Raw genomic sequence first — 25305 nt, forward strand, 5'->3', positions numbered from 1 at the left:
CATTACGCCCCTTCGTGGGTTTAATTTAGCCAACAGCACCCATGGATCAAATTTGGCTGGGGGAAAGTAGGCCCCACTATGGGTGTGCAAAAAATAAAGATAAAAGCTGACAAAATATCTCACTTACAAAGAGTAATCAAACATATCCCCTACCTTTGCTACCCCCCCCCCCATTTTTTAGTGTGAAGGGCCTATACGGTCTGGAGAGGTATGAATGAGCGTGTCATAAAAAGTAATAAATGGAACTTCTTAAATTAAGATGAAGTTATGACAACAGAAGCATTGTGTGTGTACATATATCCACATGCCCCATCCCACTCCCTCCCCCAAAAGAATGGAGTTATCAATATCTACACTAGAAACATACTCAGACAGTGCAGACCTTTGCCAAGCAGCTCATTTCCACCCATCCACACATGCTAAAAACTGCCAAATTTCCCATATAAAAGCCTTTTGCTTTTAAATGCCATCAACTTCCAGCTGTGTGGTAGTGCATTATACCTTGAGCACATGCCTTTACCTTTAGTGCGCATGTATGCAAACCTCAAATTAATGCAGCTTGAACTCCCAATTCCATTGATCTCATCTAGCTGCCATAAGATGAAAATCATCAAAATTTCATAAAGATTCCCGGATCACTACCAAAATTTATATTTATCATCTGTTTTTAAAATGTAATTGTGTTATTATCATCTTTTCATACAAGTTTCATCCAAATGTGTTCTCAACCTTTCAAGTTGTTCTGCATACAAACAATAATGCAGACAATACTATATATAAGTAGCATAAAACCTCAAGTGGCAGAAATAATTACAACTGTTTCCAACATCCTACAGTTCAACTGTGCATGTGGAGCAAGCTCATGTACAACAGTACAAGAAACTGTATACCTGTGATACAAAATTGTACATGCAGTGGGTGCATAGGCCATAGTGTGGTTAATTGCATGCATATATTTATATGTTGTATACATTTTACTTGTTGCATGCAATTATACATTTCGAAGATCGGCAACACGTGTATCATCAGTCTGCAAACAATAAAAAGGCGGTGTTTTCCTGACCTTGGTAAGTGAACTGGGCTTTCCTATTGTAGGTACTATACTGGTAGGCCCCTATGACAGTAGTACTTTAGTTTGTACATGTATTTCATCACTGGATGACAATTGGTGTCAGTAACAGAGCAAACAAAGAAAGGTCAAGAGTCTAGATCTTGGACTAGATCTAAGTCTCAAATATGCTATGATATGGCTAGATATCTAACGTTAGACCTATATTTCCTATACATGCTATAGCTTGTAGAGTACCTAGTACTATTTGGCGAAACCAAATGAACTGGAACAGGGGATGGATTATCAGTGAGATGTAGTGTATCATGAGTCATAACTGAAAAACCAATAAATAGAACATCAATGTTCTCAGCCTATATAGGTTTAAGTGTCAAAGGTGTGCATTGCTTTAAATTTGCATAGAACACTTAAACCCTGAATTTGTTAAAGTCACTGCACTTCCTATCATTCATAGCTAGAGTCAAAAAGGCAGAATTATACTACATTTCAAGTTCTCTATCTAATAGACAACTTTGACTTTAGGATTAGAAATAGCCTTATTAATAGCTATATGTATCATAAGTGTTGAAGATGCAGATGTTCCAGTGAATGAATACTTGCAGAATTGGGTATGAAGATTAGGCAAATAATCTGAAACTCTCTTGCTATATTTAAAGAGAGTTTCGGATTATTTGCCTAATCTTCATACCCAATTCTGCAAGTATTCATTCACTGGAACATCTGCATCTTCAACACTTATGATACATATAGCTATCAATAAGGCTATTTCTAATCCTAAAGTCAAAGTTGTCTATTAGATAGAGAAATTGAAATGTAGTATAATTCTGCCTTTTTGACTCTAGCTATGAATGATAGGAAGTGCAGTGACTTTAACAAATTCAGAGTTTAAGTGTTCTATGCAAATTTAAAGCAATGCACACCTTTGACACTTAAACTTATATAGGCTGAGAACATTGATGTTCTATTTATTGGTTTTTCAGTTATGACTCATGATACACTACATCTCACTGATAATCCATCCCCTGTTCCAGTTCATTTGGTTTCGCCAAATAGTACTAGGTACTCTACGAGCTATAGCATGTATAGGAAATATAGGTCTAACGTTAGATATCTAGCCATATCATAGCATATTTGAGACTTAGATCTAGTCCAAGATCTAGACTCTTGACCATTCTTTGTTTGCTCTGTTACTGACACCAATTGTCATCCAGTAATGAAATACATGTACTACTGTCATAGGGGCCTACCAGTATAGTACCTACAATAGGAAAGCCCAGTTCACTTACCAAGGTCAGGAAAACACCGCCTTTTTATTGTTTGCAGACTGATGATACACGTGTTGCCGATCTTCGAAATGTATAATTGCATGCAACAAGTAAAATGTATACAACATACAAATATATGCATGCAATTAACCACACTATGGCCTATGCACCCACTGCATGTACAATTTTTGTATCACAGGTATACAGTTTCTTGTACTGTTGTACATGAGCTCGCTCCACATGCATGGTAACACAGTTGAACTGTAGGATGTTGGATACAGTTGTAATCATTTCTGCCACTTGAGGTTTTATGTTACTTATATATAGTATTGTCTGCATTATTGTTTGTATGCAAAACAACTTGAAAGGTTGAGAACACATTTGGATGAAACTTGTATGAAAAGATGATAATAACACAATTACATTTTAAAAACAGATGATAAATATAAATTTTGGTAGTGATCCGGGAATCTTTATGAAATTTTGATGATTTCTATCTTATGGCAGCTAGATGAGATCAATGGAATTGGGAGTTCAAGCTGCATTAATTTGAGGTTTGCATACATGCGCACTAAAGGTAAAGGCATGTGCTCAAGGTATAATGCACTACCACACAGCTGGAAGTTGATGGCATTTAAAAGCAAAAGGCTTTTATATGGGAAATTTGGCAGTTTTTAGCATGTGTGGATGGGTGGAAATGAGCTGCTTGGCAAAGGTCTGCACTGTCTGAGTATGTTTCTAGTGTAGATATTGATAACTCCATTCTTTTGGGGGAGGGAGTGGGATGGGGCATGTGGATATATGTACACACACAATGCTTCTGTTGTCATAACTTCATCTTAATTCAAGAAGTTCCATTTATTACTTTTTATGACACGCTCATTCATACCTCTCCAAACCGTATAGGCCCTTCACATTAAAAAATGGGGGGGGGGGGTAGCAAAGGTAGGGGATATGTTTGATTACTCTTTGTAAGTGAGATATTTTGTCAGCTTTTATCTTTATTTTTTGCACACCCATAGTGGGGCCTACTTTCCCCCAGCCAAATTTGATCCATGGGTGCTGTTGGCTAAATTAAACCCACGAAGGGGCGTAATGGGCGGTGGTGGGGGGGGGGGGGGGGGGGGGGGTGAGGGGATCTGGCAACCCCTTTCCCAACAAGATATCGTGTCAGTTTTTATATTTTCATTATGTACACCCATAGTACTTTCATTAGACCAAGTTTGGTGCATGGGCTGCGTGGGGTAAATTACACCCGCCAGGGGGGGCCCAGGGGGGGACGGTCTGGCAACCCCTTTCCCGACCAGATATTTTGTCAGTTTTTATATTTTTATTATGTACACCCCTAGGCCATTCTTTTAGACCAGGTTTGGTCCATGGGCTCCATGGGGTAAATTACACCCGCCGGGGGCCATTTTGGGGGGGTCCCTGGGGGACGACCCCGCCCTCAGGTATCAGGCTGACGCCCAGTTTTGTAATTAGGGGGGTGGCCCCAGTAACTTTGAGGGGTCAAACCTTTTGGGCTTGATGGGGTAAATTGACCAGCAGCCAGCTCCTGGTCTAGGGGGGGGGGGGGGGGGGTGAGGCCGATAAATTTGGCTGTTGTGGTTTTGAAGTCTGTACCAAATCTGGCCCAGATACCATTTGCGTCATTCCAGTCAAATTTCATGATGGAGACTTGGTGATGGATTTCTCATTTACAGACAGATGGTTTATAATGACCAGAAAAAAAGGGAAGAAGAAGAAGAAAGAGCGTAGAAAAACGAGACACAAGCAGAAAAAAAAAAAAAAAAAACGAAAATGAGAAGAATGGATAGTGGTGATCACGAATACAAATCTGAAGATGTCAGGGCATATTCCTACTTTCTTCTGCAATCTTTATTTGAGGATCAACTTTTGTATCATTTTGTAAAATTTTGATTAGGACACACCAACTGCATCTTGAAGGTCTGCAGCTGCTGCTCACATCTGTAGACATACTGATGTCAATTAGCATGAATTAAAACCTAAACTTTGATGTGAGCAAGTTGCATTTGGCTGGCAGGATATGAATGCAGACATGGCTAATAAAACAAGATATTTTGATGCCTCGTTTATATTTTTCTAAACTTTGTCAATAAATCTACATTGTTCTTGGTGATCTGAGTCAACTAAAAAAGAAAAAGAAGAAAGAAGCAGTTTTGGCTGTCGAGTAAGATCTCAGGAATGGAATCTCAGGTGTAAGGTTGGCTTTACAATGTGGGTTCTTACACTGGCTGAATGTAGGTTTTCATGATTGTTTTTTGTGGGGCAATGATGACACTGTCTAATAGTAATAAAAACAATAATTGATAATGTTTAGAGAGGTAAGTTTATAAACATCAGTAATGCCAATTTGATTTATAGGGGTTTCATTACTATGTCAAGATGACAATGTTGATGCAAAGAATAGCTATTGTAACATTTTATTGTCCTTTTTATTGTTAAATGTCCTGAGGGGAAAAATGGCTACAGTGAGCTTTTATTAGGAGAAATAAAGCAGGATGAATTGCACTTTGCATTCACAAATCATTGGACAGAGTTGCATAAGCCTGATAGTGATACATTATTCAAAGCATCCATTTAGTTTGCTGAGAGAACACAGAGTTTTGTCGACCAGCATCATGAGAGTGTGTGTTGGTACATGTACTTGACACTTTATTGCCATTGTCCGTGATTGGTCCCTTTCCCCTTTCATTTTCACACCCCTCCTCATGCCAAGTCACTCGCATCCACTCTCAGCTCTAGTTTGTCATATATATAGCACTTCATTTTCTAGTTTGGAATGGAAGAGCAAATTTTCGTGCAAGTACATACATACTCCATTTACTGCACTCCTTGCAAATGATTGAAGCACAAAATTCCTCCGCCTGTATTAAAAGCACACTCTCAATATCCAGTGGCATGAAAAGGAAGATGAGTTTGCTGTCTTCTTGACAAATGGGCTCATGCATGACTCATCTTTGTTTGTATCCAGTGTTTGCAGGAAGATGCTACATCTGAACAGTGGGACGGTCAGTGGGATGAGAGTGATGTTGGTTTACAATTAGGCCAGATATTTGACATGGCTGAACTGCTGTGTACTTGATTATTATTATTACTCTTATTTTTGATTTTTTTTTTTTAAATTAATGATGATGTTGACGGTGATAGTGGTTGTAGTAGTAACAGTTATGATAACAATACTACTACTACTACTACTTCTACTACTACTACTATTCTTATTCTTATTATTATTATTATTATTATCATTATTATCATCATCATTATCATCTTTATTATTATTATTGTTTTTATTATCATTATTATCATTATTATCATTATTATTATTATCGTCATCATTAGTGGTAGTAGTAGTAGTAGTTAGTAATTCAAACATTTGAGTCATCATCTGATCGAGTGGTACAGCACATTGCACATGCAGGATATGTGTGGTTTGCTTACTTTTAGGGCAAGTTTGATATTGATAATGATCCATTTGCTGAAAGGTGAGAAAACATTCTGAAATTGTTGTGAATTTGTGGTCAGACATTAAATGTAAATTTATCCCAGTCTTTGTGAGCATACATGATCTGTGGCTTTTTTTTTTTTTACGTTCACATTATTAGAGATGATTTATTTCAGACTTATTTCAGCCAGATTTCTTTTTTTTTCTCTCCCTCTTTCTCTCAACTAAAATCTGCTTGCAAAACTACACATGGACTTTAAGACTTTTGTGACATGCACAGATACTTTACCACATTTTCTGGGCTGTTTTCAAGAGTAAGGTACCTTTTTTTTTATTACCCCCAGACTCCTTTGTACAATGTCTATGAATGTAATCGATACTAAGAGTCATATTATATTGCCTTTGGGAAATGCCTTGTGAAAGTTGTGTTTATGATTTGCATGCATCTTGTCATGTGATAAGTGCAGACATTCCTTTCACAGTGTAACCAGTGGAAATAAATAATGGGTCTTGTACCATAGAGAAGCACATTCTGTGCTTGCAGGGAAATCCACAGGCCATGTTGTGTTCAAATACATAATGATCCATAAATACTGAACTTCTACGAAATAATAATGTTTAGAACAGTTGTACAATCTGAAGTTACTGGTAGAGAAGAATGCATGAATGATACCATGTTGTATAAAGCACTTACAAAATGTGAATGTGAGATATACTATTGGAAGTGATCATAATGTCAATTCTGAGAGTTGGAAAATCAAAATTCAAACAAGTTTTAGTCCGTTAATGTATAGAACCACCATTTAGGATTTTAAAAAGATATATAAAGTGTGTGTGTTCTTGTAATCCAAGGAATAATGGATTCAAAATTGAAGATGAATAGCATTTCTTTTATTAATTCATTTAGGATGTTTCAAATGTTCCATAGCCTTTTTTGAAAATATGTATTTTCTCTATTACCTTATGAATATTTCACACTAAGTATTAAATGGGGCTGGTTAAATTCATCGAATCTGCACATATCAGAAAGAAGTATTTAAAAAATTGCTGTTTTGAGGGAGAAACAAGAATGTTAATTTTTTCAAATGTGTTGCCAATTTAAGAATCAGTCCATCAATGTAACAAAGGCATGCAAAATTATTGAATGTGTTGCCAATTTGAAAAAAAAAAAGAGTCTTTAAATCTGGCAATGAAGTGGCTGTTGAAAATTGTGCATCCAAAACCAAAACTAGTAATGAACAACTATGGGCTTTAATGAAAGAATCATTTCACTCTACTGAATGAAACAGTTAATCAAGGAAACCAAACTATAACAAAAAGACACAATACTATACCACAGAAATGTGATTCCTTGGCCTTTGAGTTTGTACCACAAGAGTGGACTTGGTTTCACTCTAATCGTGTTAATATTTGTTTTGTGTTGCTCTTAGCTACCATTCTGCCATCCACATATTCATTCAGGAAGAAAAATGAAAAACAAGAAAATCATGCGTGGATATATTGGTGTGATGGTAGCAATCAAACTTTACCCAAAGTTTATGGAAATGGTAGCACATTTAGTGTATAATGGAGGGAGATTCCAGAAAATCTTCAATATTGTGAATGTAAATGATACAACATGCCAGTACAACATAGGAAATGTAAAGACACTTTGACATTTCAATCTATATCTGCTTTTTCTGCATGCATGCCACCTTCGATGTATTCCTTTATTCTTTTTTATAGATTTTATTTCATTTTGTTAATATTAATTTCTTTTATTATATGACCCAGAAATAGTGTGGAAACACACACACACACACACATACAAACAAGAAGATATATTAAGAACCATTGCACTGCAGTCTAATCAAAAAGGCATCTTATACCCCTTTCAGGTAATCGTGGATGAGGATAATAGGAGCACTAAAAGTCGTAAAATTTTGATTACATGAACGGGAGAGGAGTAACATAGTCCGCATTATTTTGATGCAGCTATTATCGGCATTATTGCAGCATCAGGAGTTGATCGAGAATACATGAACACGTTTTACGACTTATGCGGACTAACATTCCACAGTTCGGTCAAAGGTCACTCGATTTCCCGCACAACCGCTGATTGCTGAGCTTGAGCGAGAGCTGTGCATACACGCGAGTCCCGTCCCGATCACGACTGCATTGTAAGCAGTTTTGCAGTTTGTACACGCACGTGCATGTGTCGATTAGAAATTTTCAAATGTTAGCTTTTATGAAAAAATAAATACTTTGTGGCTGTGTATTGTAATAAATTAGTATTTTTTTCAATTTGAAATTATTTTAAGAAGGAAAGTTGGGGTTGTCGAATTGTTATGTATGATAAGTAACCATGACAAATACTCCGTCTTTCGCACCGTTATATGAACGGGCACTCGTAAAAGTAGTGCGGACTTCATAGGATATATGAACGCGATTTTGATTACTTCATCCGCATTATTTGGATGCGGATAATTGAACCGCGATTACCTGAAAGGAGTATTAAAGCACTTGTATGTTGAGAAAAGCAAGGAAATGCATCACGACGAAATTTTGACATTAAAATCATCGACATACTATTTTGTGAAAAGAGTTACTTCAAGATATTATATGTCTGTATCAATGGTGCTATTTAACATGCAAGCAGAAAATGTAGTTTTAAAACTGTGTTTGACCTGGTTTGTCACGACAGGATTCAGAATGTATGGGAACTTGATTCTCTCTGCAGAACACAGTTGTGACAGTTTTGTTTTTATTCATTTTCATATCCTTGTCTCTGCCAAAGTAAATTGTCGAGCTTTAAAAAAAAAGTAGAAGACCACACACTATCATTTTACTCTCAGATCAACATGAATCATTCATATGCAAAGTGTTAAGTATAAACCTGATTTTCTGCGCTCAGTTGCAAAACAAAATGTTCTTGACATTGATGACAGAGTTTGGAATATATCTATTAAGTCATACTTTCATATCAAAGATTAATATGACAGTCCAATTGATAAGGATCTGTACACTTTTTAACCAAGACAAAACTCGAGAACAAACCCATAAATATAATCATGTGAAACAAAATGTGCATCATAAAAGTTGCTATATATTTGCATATAAAGACAAAATCATTGAAGTGATATACTGAGGAAAGTCTAGATTCATTTTAACTTGAGAACATTGCTTAGTGCGCCATTTCAGGAATAAGGATGAGTAGTCGTATGCGAGGGAAATAATAGATTTCAGGTTTTAAAGTATGTGAGTTATACAAGGAAGTACTCGTGAAGTTATTGTGGGTGGTATAAGTGCTTAATGGGGGCTGGTTTGGATTAGGTGTCAACTTTCAAATTTTACCACACAGAACAAAGAGACTTGGGATTTTTTTATCAAGAAGTCTGTATACCCTGCTGGGTAATTCATGTCTACTCTATCCTCTTTCTCTATCTATCTATCTCTTTCTCTTTCTCTCTATTTCTCTTTGTGTGTCTTGCTGTTCTTGAAGTTGTGATGGTGGGAGGTGAAAGATGGGACTGGATTAGAAATTTCCAAGAATGCACTTGGAGAAGTGTCTGGTTTCCCTGCGCCATTGCTTTATTGTGTACCGATGGTTTAAATATTCTGGTAAACATGCTGAGATTCATGGCCAAATATAGCAATGAGAGGAGCAGTCGAACATATGGTAGATGCAAAGCACTTAATATGATTCATTCAAAGTTTTGATTTCTATCACTGTCATTATTGTAAAAAAATCTACTTGTCGCATAGAATTGCAAGGTTTAAATCTGTTAAGTATAACAATAATCCTATATCAATAGATTGATGGATCTCATTATTAAGCAATTATTTGCAAACTTTACTTTTATCTGCAGGTGCATATTATATCCATTTACTTGTATTTTCACTTTATTGTACAGTATGTATTTGCCATATTTACTTACTGTAGACATTTACAAAGGTTTTCCATCCTATTTTGTAAACAAAGTAAGCTTTATGAAGCACCTTTAAGTATTGAAATGTATGATACAGTATCTCTCAGAATCATTCCTGTATATTCTTGGGCTTCCATCATGAGAATGGGTCTGCAGTCATACATTGTACTTCTGAATAGTGCTTTTACTCAGTCTACACATTTTTATTCCGATAGTTATTCTTACCATGTTTTAACGCGTATGAGACTTCCACACACATAGATTTATATGGGAACCTGTAGACATTTGGGATGATATTCTTCATTCACTTAATCAATCCATCATATGCATTACAGGAACATTGAACTTGAATTAGATTTCTAGGAAGTCAGTTTCCTGTGCTGATTCTGTGGAATAACCATAAAAGCCAAGGATAGCTGTGAAGAACACCTAGAGCTAGAGTAACATTACAAGGAAATAAATCAATCTTCTCAACAGCCTTCTTTTTTACTCATCGCTTTAAGCTATCTTCCTGACTTGCTTAGGAAGGTGCAGTAAGTTTAAACTGTCATATTTGCTGTCAATGTTGTGTGTTCTACATCCTTCATTTATTTTAGTTATTATCTTGTCTGTCAATTACATCTTATAAGAAACTAGAGAGATGGATCGGTTTGATACATGTTTTTCATAACAGTTTCATTTTACTAACTGTGTGGATATCATAATTGATTGTACATGACAGGTTTTGTTTTGGGGTATTTGTTTTTCTCATTTTTCTGGACAGCATTGCAACTGTTTTATACAGAAGACATGCTATAAACTCAGATGTGCCAAGTTGTTGCAAGGAAGAATACTGTAAAACACAATATTTTTGCGGCATGAAATTTTTGCGAATTGGAGCCGACTGCTTTTGTCACGGCATGAAATTTTTGCGAGTTGCCTCTAACATTCAATGCGTATAGTATAGACAAGAATTTTCACATGCATTGTAATTTCGCAAATCTTGGCTCATACGAAATTTGCGAAATTCAAATGCACGCAAACATTCCTCGTTTTACAGTAAAATCAAAGATCATTCTCCATGTCCAGATCGAACTGAAGAAATTTTTTTTCTTTCTGTGAAATGAAAGTGTTGTGAGAATCAGGTGATTTGTAGATTTATTCTCAGATATATGTCTGTCATATTAACATTGTGGTCTCATGTTTTATTTGTTTTTGTCCATGAATATCAGGGTGATATAGAAGCTGACAGTGAGACTGTATTTGAACTTGGTGCGTACGTCTTGCAAGCAACAGAGGGCGACTACACCAGGTGAGATTCCAGCCAGGTTTTGTTGTCAGACAGCAGTCATGGAGAGATTACAGTAACCATGCTGTGACTGAAAATATGGTGTGCTTTAAGTGCTGAATCAAGAATTTTTTACTATAATTTTGTTCATTGTTTCTATAAAAGAACAAAGAGACATTGTTACAGTTATAATGTCTTTGTGTATCATGTGAAACATCAATGTTTATGAATTTGCTGTGACTTCATAAAAAAGACAATTTTGATATTTCATCCATGTAGCTTAGACAATAAAGATTGTTTATCATAAGGGTAAAAATAGAATGACACTGCTTTCATATGTAAACTAGTGATGGTGATAACAGTTACATAACTGTCACAAAATTATGCTATGAACCCCCCCCCCTTCTGCACATTAATTTGCTCAACTCTGAAACAGTTTACACCATAATGATACCGATTATCTTCTGTCTTTTTTTTTTTTTTACATGTTGTGGGGAGAGGGCGGACAGGGATGGTTTCATGAGGGATGCAAACAAAAGCTCTGTACCAACATGCCTCAACTGTATATTGTGCTTTTTATTTCTCGTTTCAGGGATATGTACACATCATTTCAAAATTGCATTGTAACATTTTAAATCATTTGATTATTGTGAAATGTGTAAAGTAGAAAAGTAAACCCTCTATATTCAATTGTACAAATGTAATACAAATGTAATACATATATACTGTGTAAGATAGGGGAAAAAGATGGAGAATTTCTGTTTCTTGAAATGGGTTGCAAAGTACCGTGAACTCTACAAGTGTGAATGGATTCCACAGACAAGCTAAAAAGTTCCTTGCAGTACAGAATTCTACGAGACTGGTGAATATTGCTAGACGGATTGTTCCTTAATAGTGCATATGTTTATGACAACAATTTATGTTTAATTCGTGGTAGAGAGTGAATAATGAAGGCAGTCCAGGAAGTCATCAATTTGGTTCTCATCCTCCTGCATCTGCTGATAACAAATTGACTGTGGAGTGTGGTTCTCAATTATCACATTCTCGAAGGATTTCTATCAACAAATCTGTGTGTGTGTGTGTTTGTGAGTGTGTCTGTGAGTGTGTCTGTGTGTGTTTGTGTGTGTGTGTGTCTTTTTTGTGTGTGTCTTTTTGCTTCGCAATATGTTTTTGAGCATTCATGAGCTGAACCACACTCTGTTTTTATATGAGTGTTATTATGAATGCCATCAGCTCCCCATCTTGAAGAGTTCAGCAATACATGTATATTAGAGTGTTATTATTGTAGGTTGACAAAATTAGCAAGGCTGGGATAGGGGATTAAAAAAGAAATTCATTGGCAATTCAACCCCCCCCCCCCCCCAAAAAAAAAAAAAAAAATGAAGAAGAAAAAAGAAAAAAAAACATGTGATGTTCATTGTAGAAGTACAGTCAGGGATCTTGTGACAGGAAAAATTATGCCTGCTTAATCAGATGATCCTCATGAAGAGGAAGAGACTTTGCTCACATTGCTAAATAATGTAAGAATAGAAAATTATTGCGTGAAAGTTATAAATCTAAATGTGTTGCAGAAATATATCTCAATTAATTGAAATAAACGTACAATACTCAGGCTTGTTAGCTCACCTGAGCCGAAGGCTCAAGTGAGCTATTGCGATCGCTCTTCGTCCGGCGTCTGTCGTGCGTCGTGCGTAAACTTTTTATATTTTCATCTTCTTCTTGAGAACCCCATGACCGATTTTCACCAAACTTGGCAGGTAGCATCCCTAGGGGGATAGGATCTCAATTTGTTCAAATGGGCACCATGGCCCACCTGGGGGCCCCAGTAGGGACCCAACCCCCCTAAAATTAAGGAATCTTTAAAAATCTTCTTCTCTAAAACCAGAAGTGATAGGGCTTAGTTAATACTATGAGTTAGTACATTGATGACTGCAGTTTCAAGTTTGTTCATGGGGGAATCAGGGGTGCCCCCCTTGGGACCCAGGGGAGGGGGGTTTGGAGGGGTCCTAATAGGGCCTAAATTGTACATTTTCATCTTCACTTTGAGATCCCCATGTCTGATTTTCACCAAACTTGGTAGGTAGCATCCCTAGGGCGACAGGATCTCAATTACTTCAAATGGGCACCATGGCCCACCTGGAGGGCCCCCAGGGGGCCCCAAACCCCCTAAAATTAAGGAATCTTTAAAAGTCTTCTCTAGAACCAGAAGTGATAGGGCTTAGATAATACTATGAGTTAGTACATTGATGACTGTAGTTTCAAGTTTTTTCATGGGATTGGTGGAATCAGGGGTACCCCCCCCCCCCCTTGGGACCCTGGAGAGGGGAGTGGGAGGGGTCCTAATGGGGCCTAAATTGTACATTTTCATCTTCACTTTGAGATCCCCATGTCTGATTTTCACCAAACTTAGCAGGTAGCATCCCTAGGGGGATAGAATCGCAATTACTTCAAATGGGCACCATGTCCCTCTTGGGGGCCCCTAGAGGGCCCCCCCCCCCCCCCCCACATTAAGGAATATTTAAAATCTTCTACTCTAGAACAAGAAATTATAAAGCAAAGTTAATAACATGAGTTTGTACATTGATGACTTTAGTTCCAAGTTTGTTCATTGCAGATCCAGGGCTGCCTGCCCCCCCCCCCCCCCCCCCCCACTCCCTGGAGTTGAGGGGGGGGGGGGGGTCCATATGCAGACCTAAGTTTTCAATGTTCTCAGGTAAGAATGTGCAAGAATGCATGGAAGGTGAAATTGCGATACTCAGGTGAGCGCGTGACCCCCGGGTGTCTTGTTTGTTTAGAAAAGTCTAATGGATGGTTATTTATCATCAACTTCATTTTTGGGGAATTGAGTGTGATAAACAAGTAAATTAGCTTCAGAATGGAAAAGAAAAGGCCCAAAATGATTTTATTGTGATAATAGAGGGCAAACATATCACAGATGAGCTGGTCTGTGTATTTATTCCAGTGCATATACAATGAACATGTATATGATGGACTACTTCAACAAACAGACAAAAATACATAATCATATAACCCGCTGGTGAGTGTATTTATGTTATAAATGCTAGTTAAATTGGCACGTGCATATCCATGGATCAATTCTCAGCCTTGTATGCTTTCTGAAAGTTCCCTGTTTAAGTCTTCAAAGATATAGAATGTGACTGGAAAATAAGTAAGAAAAAATAAGTTAACGGGTAACTGTAATTGACATTATCAAAGCCAATAAGAGAATTTGACAACTTTTTAGAGAATGTTGACTACTCAGACACCTGCTGCATTTAATTGAGTTCTTATCAGCTCTTATACACCTGTACATGAAATGCAAAGTAAGTCGGGGATGTCATATACAGGGGTGACGTGATGAAGCATTGGATGTGGGAAGCAACGTGATATTTGTATTGGATTCAGGCTCTGGATGTACAGAGAAAGATGTCTGAAACTAATCGAAACATGTTGATTTATGAAGTCAGAGAGGTTGCAAGGCTGTGTCGGGACACGCTGACAGCATCCTGTTGTAGATAACGCTAAAAATAAGTGTAACATTGCCTAGGGTTATGTAACAATTGCGAGTGAGCTCATTTCAGATGTGAAGAGAGATGTGTGAGAATTGACCATTAGATGCAGCCGTGTTTGCCAAGTGAAGAATGTCAGCGGATTGGCAATCATGCTGTTTATATGCCTCTGATGTTTCTCCATGGAACATACAAGCAAAATTGACCACGTGATGGTCAAGTCACGTGGAAGGTCCAGACGTCCATTTTACTAATCCACACCACAGAGCTGCCAAGTCTCCCTAATTCGGCTAGGGGCTTTATTGGAAAACTTCAGTATTTCCTCTCTGGATAAGAGAATGCAAAGATCTCCCTGATTCGCGGACTATTTCATATGCCGAATATTAACTCTGATCCCGACATGGATGTAACATGCTCGTATACATTTCTGTGATCAGTACTGTACTCCACAATGACGAAGTTAACCACTTGCCAAATTGTCGGGAAGTCCCGATTCACGAAAATTTAGACTTGCTAAATATTTATAGCATATACAGTAGTTTTACCCACTGAGATGCACACGCTGTAATAGGCAAGTAGGCCTACGTTATATAAACCTGATTGCTCTCTAGAATCTCTGTGGTCTGGATGGGTAATTGTTGGCAGCCCTGCTACAGAGGAGCTCTCAATGTTTAGTTTGTGTTTCTCTGAGTTGCGATATCATAATTCCCTCAAATGAATTGGTCTTCGAGCAGAAGTTTTTATGATAGCATGCAAAGGAACTGTACCACTCTTGCCTTCTGGAAGCACCTTTTCAAACTTCATCTAACGTTAACATCATCACTTGATATGAGCATTTATAACTGCAATGCGGCATTGATGTCAGTCCCTGGTTGAGGTTGTTGAGATCTATTGTACTAGAAGAAGTTGAGTTACCAGAGGCATATGAGGTTAGGTTATATACAAGTAGTCACTACAAGTCAGTCATATATCTAATAATTTCATACAGGTTTCATTGAACCATAGGAAATGTATGATGCAGTTTGTATTGTTTTTGCTTGCATGCAGAACCTTTAGAGCCCTGTATTTTTAAGAGTTGAAAGTGACCACAAGTTTGTTTCATACAATTATTAGTGGAGGTTGATGTCAGATTTTACCATCCATCACAGCCCCTCATATTGATATGGCTTTAATAGATCTGAAAATACCCTTCAAGTCTTGCAACATTGTATTTGCACTCGAATGTCTCGTCGAAGCTTTGAAAGTTAAAGGAATAATCAATGCCCATTTTCAGAGACTAAGCAGGAGGTAGACAAGCAGCTGAGAAGTCGTGTGATATCTTAATGGATGTTTCAGTTATGTGTGGGCAATACAGAAAAAAAAAAGAACCACTCCCAGCTCTCCTCTAGCGTAGATTTGCATTCCTTCAGACGTTAAGGAGAATTTCCACAGAAATGAAAGTGGAATGGAAGCTAACACAAAATGAAACAGCTTGATCAAGGAAATTCATGCAGTCCCCCTCCCCCACAAAAAAACCCCAACAACCCAATTAAGCACGCACACACACACACACACACACACACACACACAAACAAACAAACAAACAAGCAAACAAGCAAACAAAGTAGAGAAACAAAAAAAATACTCAGTCAAAGGCATAAATTGAGGGTTCATGTAAGTTATGCACTTCATGGGACCTGGCCAGGATTTTTTTTTTTTTTTTTTCATTCTGTGAGACAAGACATACCCACCTGCTCACAGAGGGAATAATGCATGTTGCCGTTTCCATCAAGAATTCTTGGAAGCAAACATTAACACTCCACAGGGTTTCTCCCTTTCCTGAGTTAATCAGTTTTACACCATAGGAGGGCAGCCATGCAACTTTTCACAACCTTAACTGTGAAGATATTCACATGTATGCATACGTACTTTTATATAAATCATCAATGATTTTTTTCTTTTTTTGAGGAGGGTGTGTTTTGTGTAGCTTGTCCCTATGGAGCAATATATGTGTAGTCAACATACTTTATTGACTCTCATAATTTTCAGACCAACTCCTACATAAAGTACAAATGTTACAACTATCAGTTCAATGGATTCACTCAGTGTAAGAAGACTGTATACTATACCTTCACAAACTACAGGTATTTTCAATCAACATAAAATGTTATCAGTATTATCAACAGTAGTTTGCTGAGACAATGCACTACTGCAAGTGTAACTGCAATTTCCTAGCATATGAGCTCATGTTTGAATGAAAACATGTATTCTAATTTGAAAGGGATAAAAATGTAAATGGTTTCTCTTTGCCAAATTGCTACATTGAAGAAAGAACCTTCACTATTTTTTTCTTTGGTATTCTGTTTGTCCAAAACTCAACATCACAGAGTTCTATACAGTAAGATAACATCCTGCCATATGGGTGTGAAAGGAAAACAATGAATACGTATTGCCGTGGGAATTCCTTAAGGGCAAGAGCAATTCTAGAATCTTTTTTCCCCCCTTTTTTTGTGCCAATAGTCTGAAATTTCAAGTTTCACTTCATGTTGAGTTGATATGGGAAGCATTTGTGCTGAGTTCTTGATACAGCATAAAAAAAGAGAAAAAAGAAAAAAAAAAGAGACACATTCGTAAGTCATGTGATATGATAAGTGAAAGAAGCAATAACAAAACGGCAAAGAATATTTTGCTTAGTTTTCATATGACTTCATTCCTATCATCCCTTCATTTATCCTATGTATAATGTTTAATGCCAATTTTAACACATGTACACCATTCATTTATACAAAGTCAGGGCTTTCTGTGGTCAGTACTGACTTTTTTTTTCATACACAGGTGTGAAGGATAACTTGAGCTCGAACATGTAAAAAAATAAAAGTGATAAAGGGGCCTCAGCCATGTTAATTGGTCCACCAGACACTAGATTCACAGATAGGAGGAAATAATACACATCAGTTGTAGATAGGGCACAGGAAGTCATGAAGTAATCGTGTCTGTAGGCACATCTTAAGACAAAGTTTTTGCAGGGCGGTACAGTCTCTTTGAACTTTCCTTTTTCCCTTGTGAGCTTAGATTTGAATGTTAGAAGCAGTGCCCCCATCTAGCTGGGTGAGCTTTCCTGACGATGGCCTGTTGGGCAAATGATGTGGGGCACGTGTGACATTTTGGGTTTTTGTCTTTGGTGTGCTCTTTTATGTTGAAAACAAGAAGGAACAATGTTTAATATTAAGAGTACTATCTTGTCTTCCTTTAGTCTTTCACTTGCCTCCAAAGCTGCATTTTGCTTTTTCAAAGTACGGGGATGATTACAGCCCCATTGTCAATCCAAAACGATGCAGCACGAAAAATCGTGATGTTTGAGCATTCACTCTTCAATGAAAGTTGCGAAGTTGGAAATATGGCTATTTTTTTCTCTGTCGTAATGCGCATATAAATTGCTTCTCATTTTTTAAAATCATTTTTTTATTTTTTATTTTTTATTTTTTTGCTTGACAGGAGTGCATTCCTTCGAAGTCACATGATAAATATCAGGATTTTTCTACCATGTTTTCACAGCAAAATATAGAAGCAAATGTCATAGGTTACAAAAATCACACTTTGGTCTGTGATTTTTCTGGCAAGAAATCTTGTGGTGTTGTTACGATTCGCCTGCTACTGTCACCCAAATGCATTGAGTTTTCTGATCATTTTTTTTTTTTTCTCTCATGTTAAAATTTTCACTAGCAGTATGATTGGTCCTAGTGTCTGTAGTATGCAGATTGAATGATAGAGACCATAGGTGACAAATTTGTTAGCCAAAAAGTCTTTGCCTGAGTTACATCAAGGGCTCTAAAATGTCTTCTGCTGAAAAAAAAAGTGCTGTTCTCATTGCGCTCAAAAAACTTTGGTTTTTTTTTAGGTCGCGATCAGGATCGGGACCCAAATTTGACATTTTTACAGTGAAAACAAAATGATGCAATTGTTTGCACAATTTGGGTTGTAATCCAAATCGTACTAATTAGTGTGATTTTTTGCAAAAAGACATGTAGTTATGCTGTAAGAACGGTGACCGCCAAAAGAAAAAAAGAAAAAAGAGAGGAGATTGTATATCCCACAATGCACCCCACGTGCTGCTCCTTACTTATTTTTACCATGTTTTGGCTCCCCATGGTATATTGACTTGGCGTTGAGATGTAGACTAGTAAGCATACCATTCATAACATGCACAGGTCAGCTCGTCCTAAATAATTGTGACCCCAAAAGTTTCTTTATTTCTTTTTTAAAGTGAGTACGCTGCATCAAGAAGATGTGACCCTGATCACAACTGAACTTTCAAAATTCCGAGTCTGTTCAATGAGAACAGCAATTGTATTCAAATCTTTGAGAGAATGAAAGAGAGTGATGCCAGCAGCTCGAAAAGGAAAGTAGAGGATTTCCACCTACATGTTTGAAGTGTAACCACCAAGATATTTTTGGGAGCGGAACAGTTGTTGCACTCTTAATGTGCTGTCACACTGGACTGTTCTTCTGTCTCTATCAGGGGCCATTCTGCATGACAGATATGTGTGAAATCATATATCAAAATGAAACTGACATGACTATTACTTTCTACCTGTCACACAGTCGGTGCACATGTAATGTGTTGTCACACTCTACTTTTGCTCTGTGTCTATCAAGGGCCATTCTGTATGGTTAAAATGTGTGAAATCAAAATGTAAATGACTCTGATATGACTTTCACCCTGCCGGAATTCAGCATTCAGAATGTTGTGTGTTTTTTTTTTAATGTTATTGTTTGCTCTGTTTAACTTTGTGAAGTTTGCACTGTTGATTTCAATCATGACAACCCTTGCTCCAGGGCCATCATAGCTAGCTAAAAATGCATTGTATCCTTTCCCAGGTAAACAAAGCTAACAGGCAGTGTTTCTTCTCAGTGGAAGGGGCACCTGTGAAAAGAGGTCATGAAGAAATTATATGACTGTGAAATATTCAAAGCTGCATGAAAATATGAAAATCTATGGGGAGTAGGGGAAGGGTTGCCTAATTATTCATCCCTGGACCAGTTTGTAATCAGTAGTATAATGAGATGTTTGTGGTCAGTGTTGACCAAAAAAAAAAAAAAAAAAGCCAAACAACAAATCGCCTTCTGCTCAGGTGATTGGAGTGGCATTTGTGGTAATTGGATTTTGTATGCCTTTAGACAAACAGTTCATAACAAAGTTTGCTACTTACATCCCACTTTACATATCTTTAGAGAGTAGATAGCTAGTGTTTGTTAGCTCTCTGTAGTCAAGTCATTATCAATTTTGCCCATAATTAAACCAAACTAGAATTAGTACCCAAATCATAATTTTTCTGTTAGTCTATCCCATTCTCCAATTTGAGGACAAAATCTATGAGCTATTTGATGTGAAGGAGATGAAGTTTCAAATGAATATTGAAAATCAGTTTAAAAACACAGCTTGTGACCCATATATTTAGATCCCAAAATATATACTGCAAAGCAGTGTGAAGAGGGACACTTTGGCACATATGAGTCAAGCACAGCCTATGAGGTATTCAGAAATTAAGGGGATTCCGATTTGGAGTCTTTCCAAAGTCTCACAAATCCCATTTGTAGTTGCCCTTTAAAAAGCTTCAAGTTCAAATCAAGCTATCACATGGTTATTCAATGAATACAGATGTACGTATTGTAAAATCTAGTTTTACTTCAATATTCATTGCATAGAATATCTTCCAGTCACCTGTAGTTTATAGATCAGACTGATAATTTCTGTTTCCTTCCCAAGTAGTCACTTTATAGCTGCAATAGGGCCTGTGAAAGAAGAGGACCAATGTCAACACATATCAAAGCTAACCTGGATGGGATGCTTATGGCATATTAGGTTTTCAGGTTGTTTGTATGTTTTATCCATCATGGTGTCATTCATCTGTTTATCTTGTCAGCTGATCTTGATTTCTGTCATACACACACACACACAAAAAAAAAAAATATACAAACAAAGTTTCCATTCACTGACTAGAGATTGCAGCGGAAATTCACTGAAGGCCATTGTCAAATGCCAAGGTCGGTTCAGTAGAGCAGATCCACTTTTTCAAGTTGAAAAAAAAAAAGATCTTGATTAAAATTTGAGGCTTCCACTTGGATTTCAGGTGATACAGTTTCAGATAAGTTTTTTTGTACAAGCACTTTGTAAACACTCACGTAACATACATTCTTCATTTGGAACTTTTACAAGTTGGGGGAGGGTGATGTACATTGTATGTATCAGTGAGTATAAATTTATATGCAGAGTTTGCAGTCTTCACGATTGCAAACTAGTGGAAGGGAGTCGAGAAGAAAAGTCCTTGAGAAATAGGACTGTTTTCATCCTGAAATGTCACGTCAAGTCCACTGCCTTGCCATCGCACGCCAGATCACATCCAGCGCGGAACAGGTGCAGACGACTCTGCACGTGTGATGTACATCGTGATACGGCGTTGCATTTTAATGTATGGTGAAGCCAGGAAGAGGGTATGAGTAGGGGGAGAAAAGGAGCATAGTCAAAATGGGGCTTGAAAAATATGAAGGAAATTGATCAGTCTGCACAAACAAGATGAAATTCAATACATCCTGACAGACATCCAGAAAAGTTTAACAAAAAAATTAAAGTAAAAAAAGAGGAAGAAAAGCAGCACCATCCTTTACACCCCATCCCTACTGCTTCTAATTTGGTGTGTGAATTTCAGAACATCCACACATTTTTGGAAGTGCTTGGAGGCCTGAGACAGGTTCCTTATTCTTGATCTTCTTGGTGGCATTAGATTACTGATATTCAGCGCTTTAGATTGCTCACAGACCCTTTCCACCTCGAAAGATGGGTGCGATAGAAGGTTTTACAAATTTTGCTTGCGAGATATCCGAGCGTCTCTCAGTCATTCATGGAATGCAAGTTTCTGAGCCTCTAGAGAGTGAAATGAGGCAGGGCGTGGTTATTGTGTCTGATTGGCACCATTCTATTGTCCCATTCAACAGTGACCAGCGGGCCCACAGAGTGCTGAAGAAGCTCCCCGTTCTACCTCAGTACACCCTCCGGGAGCACCCTTCTCTGGCCTACTGTGAGGAGAGGATTCTGTCCTACTACAAGCGGCTTGGAGGACTCAGTGCTGGCCAGTGCCTTGTGTGGTAAGTCTCATTGTCTCTTCTTTAAATCATCCTCAAAGTACAATGTGTAGTTATCATATAATCCGTGTATGCATTGCACAAATAATTTTGGTTAGAGCAGGTAATATTTTGCCGGACATTGTGTAACAATGGCGTTGATGTGAAATATGTACCTGTACATGCATGTATACAAATTGTATGAGGAATTCATCCCATCAAAAAGTAATTTGAAGTCAATATCTTATATTTTCAAGCAGGATATCAGTTGAAAGCAGAGAAAATTGAGATTGAGAGTTTGTCACTTATTTTGGAAAACAACTTCAACTGATCAGTTTTGATGTTCGTGTATGGACTGTACATACACAGTTGACTTGGACCGTGCTACTCATTCGCCTTTCACAACAAATGGTTGCCACTTCTGTGCTAATTTCAAGAATCTGTGTTGACCACATCTGTGACATCTGGGGTGTTGTAAAACAAATAGTGTATGGTCTGTACTTGTGCAAAGGAACAAGATTTCACACTCGGTGAAAGATGAGGCCCTCTATTCAACTTGGCTTCACCTCGTTGAATAAAGTGCCTCTATCTTTCACCTCGTGCGACATCTTGTACCATGGCATACGTGACCATTTACTATTTGTATACTATTGCGTTGAACATCTTTCATTTATTCCCTACACAAAGATGATTAAATAGTAGACTGTAATTTTTTGTTCAGTTTGCAACAGTCACTGATTTTTAATCTTTACATTCCATGTCACACTACCGACTTAGTAGATGGTGTCCCAATGTTTTGGTGCATTCTCATGCATTCCTACAGACTTGTGACTTTTGTTATCTAAATCTTCCTTTTTTTTCCAATCTAAAAAATACAAACAAATCAGTGTGCTATTTTTACCCCACCTGTAATCACATTTTGTACATTAAGTGTTCATTGCTACGTGATGAGTGTGTCAAGCAACAATAAGATAAAATTAACTCAGATCTGTCAGAATAGATTTTCTCGTGAGTAGTGGCAAAAAATCCTGTCTGGCCTTACTTGATGTACTCTACTTGAGATACAACACATTATATTCCATGTTTCTACATAAACACATCAGTAAACAGAACATTTTCATGTTCCAGCCCAAGGATGTACTAGCTGGATGAGTATAACTGCTGTAACTTTAAACATTCTTTTACACATCTTGACAAAAATGCCTCACTTCCTTCTTTTAACTCCATGTCCTATGTCTAATGATGCCTCGATCAACACTTGCAGTACTACAGTGAATTCTTCGCAGAAGGTTAATAGCTTTATAAAACAGTTGTCAGGGAACAGGGAAATACCAAGGTCTAGGAAAATGCTTAAAGGCAGGTGTTTTGTGGTAGGAATGTCTTGTCTCTTCCTTTTAACATACATTTGTGCAATAAAATAATTGCTATCAATCAAAATGTTGCTGATATTTGTACTTATATACCTTTGTGAGTTAATTGTTGTGGCATATTGATATCACACACATATAAAAATATACTGGCAGCCAGGAATGCAGAATTTCCATTATTTGAACATGAAAATAGATGCTAAGCATAAATGAATGTGCACTGCATAATGCGTCATATGTGTGTACTTATGCACATGAATATTCAAAATATTGTAAGCCTGTGAATTAAGCGTAGAAGCTTTAGTGTAGCAGTGCAACCAGGGAATTAAGTGGTATTTGCATTGTGTTTGATGATAAATGGAATAAAAAAGAGAAAAAATGAAAACATGAGACTATCGACAAAAAATTGTGCTAAGGGAGACCTTACAAGTCGCTAGTTTCCGCAGAATCATCTCCAGTGCCATGCCAAAGGGGTGACTCAACCCTTGTCATTGGCTTGCACCTTTTCAGCTTGCATTTCCATGGTTACTCCGAAGAGGAGAGACTCTCATCCAAACCCCGCAGTGTAAGCCTGGGGGGAGGGGGTATGGGGGAAGTGGCTGTTCCATGATAATGATCTGGGAGGGAATCACTTCTCCTCCATTAATATCTCTATTCCATCTGTCCTGGTTTACCCAAGGTCTTGTCCTGTCCCACGTCCTCCTTGGTGACTTTGTCTTGCAGTGGGAGAGGGAAAAAGTTGATTTAGATTAAATTTGCAAGTCTTCCTGTAGAAACTAAAAAAGAAAGAAAAAGAAATTGATTCATTTATATAATATGCTAATTAATTTGATATGCACAGATGAGTGTATGTAGAGAATATAGCACTGGTTTACCCCAGGTTGATAGTCCAGATCTTTGATGATTTTTTTATTTTATTTATTTGTTCAATCTAATTTGTGCATGTAAGTGACCTGATGCACATCAATAACATATCATACAGAGGAAGGATGAAGGGTCAAGTTGAGATAGCAAATATTCCATTTTAGTAGCTTTATGAAATTGAAAGTTTGTATGTAAATTTGCAAATTCCAAAGTTTGTCATGTCAAAGTTTGTCGTGATTGAAAAGCGTCATTTTATTGTTTGTTTTGTTTTTAATGTGACTGTGTGAATTAGCCTGTGTGGTAAGAGAAGTTCCTTAACCCTGAAAAAGACTCATCTCTTGTGTACTATTGCCATAGTCCATGGGGAATATGGGGAGAGGAAAATAAAATCATCTTCAATTGGTTAAGGCAGGGATGCTGCTGTAGAAAAACTCCCTCAATGGCCATGGGCAGAACAGAGACAAGACTGCTGGAATGAAATGATGTGGCAGTTGAGTACCTGATGAGTTCTGTTGACTGCAAAGTTGTTACTGTGTGGCTGGAGACATCGCTAATGAGTATGTTTACTGGCGCACATGTCGGGCACAGCTTGTCCGAATTAAGAGTCTGCTTTTCTTGGCCCCCAGGGAAGGAGATAGCAGATGAAAGAGGTAAACATGTCACCGAAATTGTCTACCGTCACTGCCAGGTCATTCCTTGATTACTCCTCACGAAACATTCTGGTAATGGCTTATAGATGTCATATGCAGCGTCCCCTTTGACCCAGGGTACCTGTGCCCCCATTCTGGATTACCAGCCATCCTCTGTCCCAGTGTCTTATGTCCCGTTTTTACTGAAGGCGAAATTTGGAGCCTCCTCGAGGAGGTTCAAAAAAGCGGTCTGTTTTGGGCTGCCCTCCAAATGCAGGCCCTGACTGGCTCCGTTTTCATGGTAGTCATGTTTCCATCTGATAAATGGTGTAGGCTTTTGAATCTCTTATCGCAAACGTGATGGAGTGCAAAAGTCTGCGCAGTGTGAGGCGTTTATTAGCTGTGGTCGGTCATGATGGCTGGCTGGCTTATGTTAGCTGGCGATGACCTTAGTGATTTACTTCTAGATCGGCGAAAAAAAAAAAAACACTTCTCAAAACCTGTAGCTTCTATACTGAAGCCGAGGCTCTTCGAAGCTGCTAAGAGGCTCTGAAACCATCCCTTATATTAATAAGTAGTTTCAGAACCTGATCAGATCGAATCTCGTTTTCCATATCCTATCTGTTTATACTGAGCTGAAAGTCTGCTCAAGGCTGCTATAGGAGGCTGCAGAACCCCCCTTTTGCTTAATACACTGTATAATGGGGTATTAGAGTGTTGTGAGCTATCGCACCATACCCCTATGTCCTTTCTCTTTCCTTTGCTCCCCACTTTCCAGACTAGAGAGTTCTCGTCTCATACGGATATAACATTTTGTGTGTGAATGCTTGTATAACATGTAGATTTACATCCTATATCAAAAT

General features: G+C 37.7%; 1 protein-coding gene across 2 annotated transcripts in view; it reads left to right on the forward strand.

Moving 5' to 3' along the window:
- LOC139731123 (uncharacterized) overlaps window positions 1–25305 on the forward strand; it is a 163668-nt gene that overhangs the window by 84552 nt on the left and 53811 nt on the right. For both annotated transcript variants that reach the window (XM_071642005.1, XM_071642006.1), the window contains exons 5-6: window positions 10920–10999; window positions 21457–21606. In XM_071642005.1, coding sequence (XP_071498106.1) covers window positions 10920–10999; window positions 21457–21606 — 230 coding nt within the window. The remainder of the gene's footprint in view (window positions 1–10919; window positions 11000–21456; window positions 21607–25305) is intronic.

This window comes from Diadema antillarum, unplaced genomic scaffold (assembly GCF_040938485.1).
Source record: "Diadema antillarum isolate AM-2024a unplaced genomic scaffold, OU_Dant_1.0 seq00000358_RagTag, whole genome shotgun sequence".
Classification (NCBI taxonomy): domain Eukaryota; kingdom Metazoa; phylum Echinodermata; class Echinoidea; order Diadematoida; family Diadematidae; genus Diadema; species Diadema antillarum.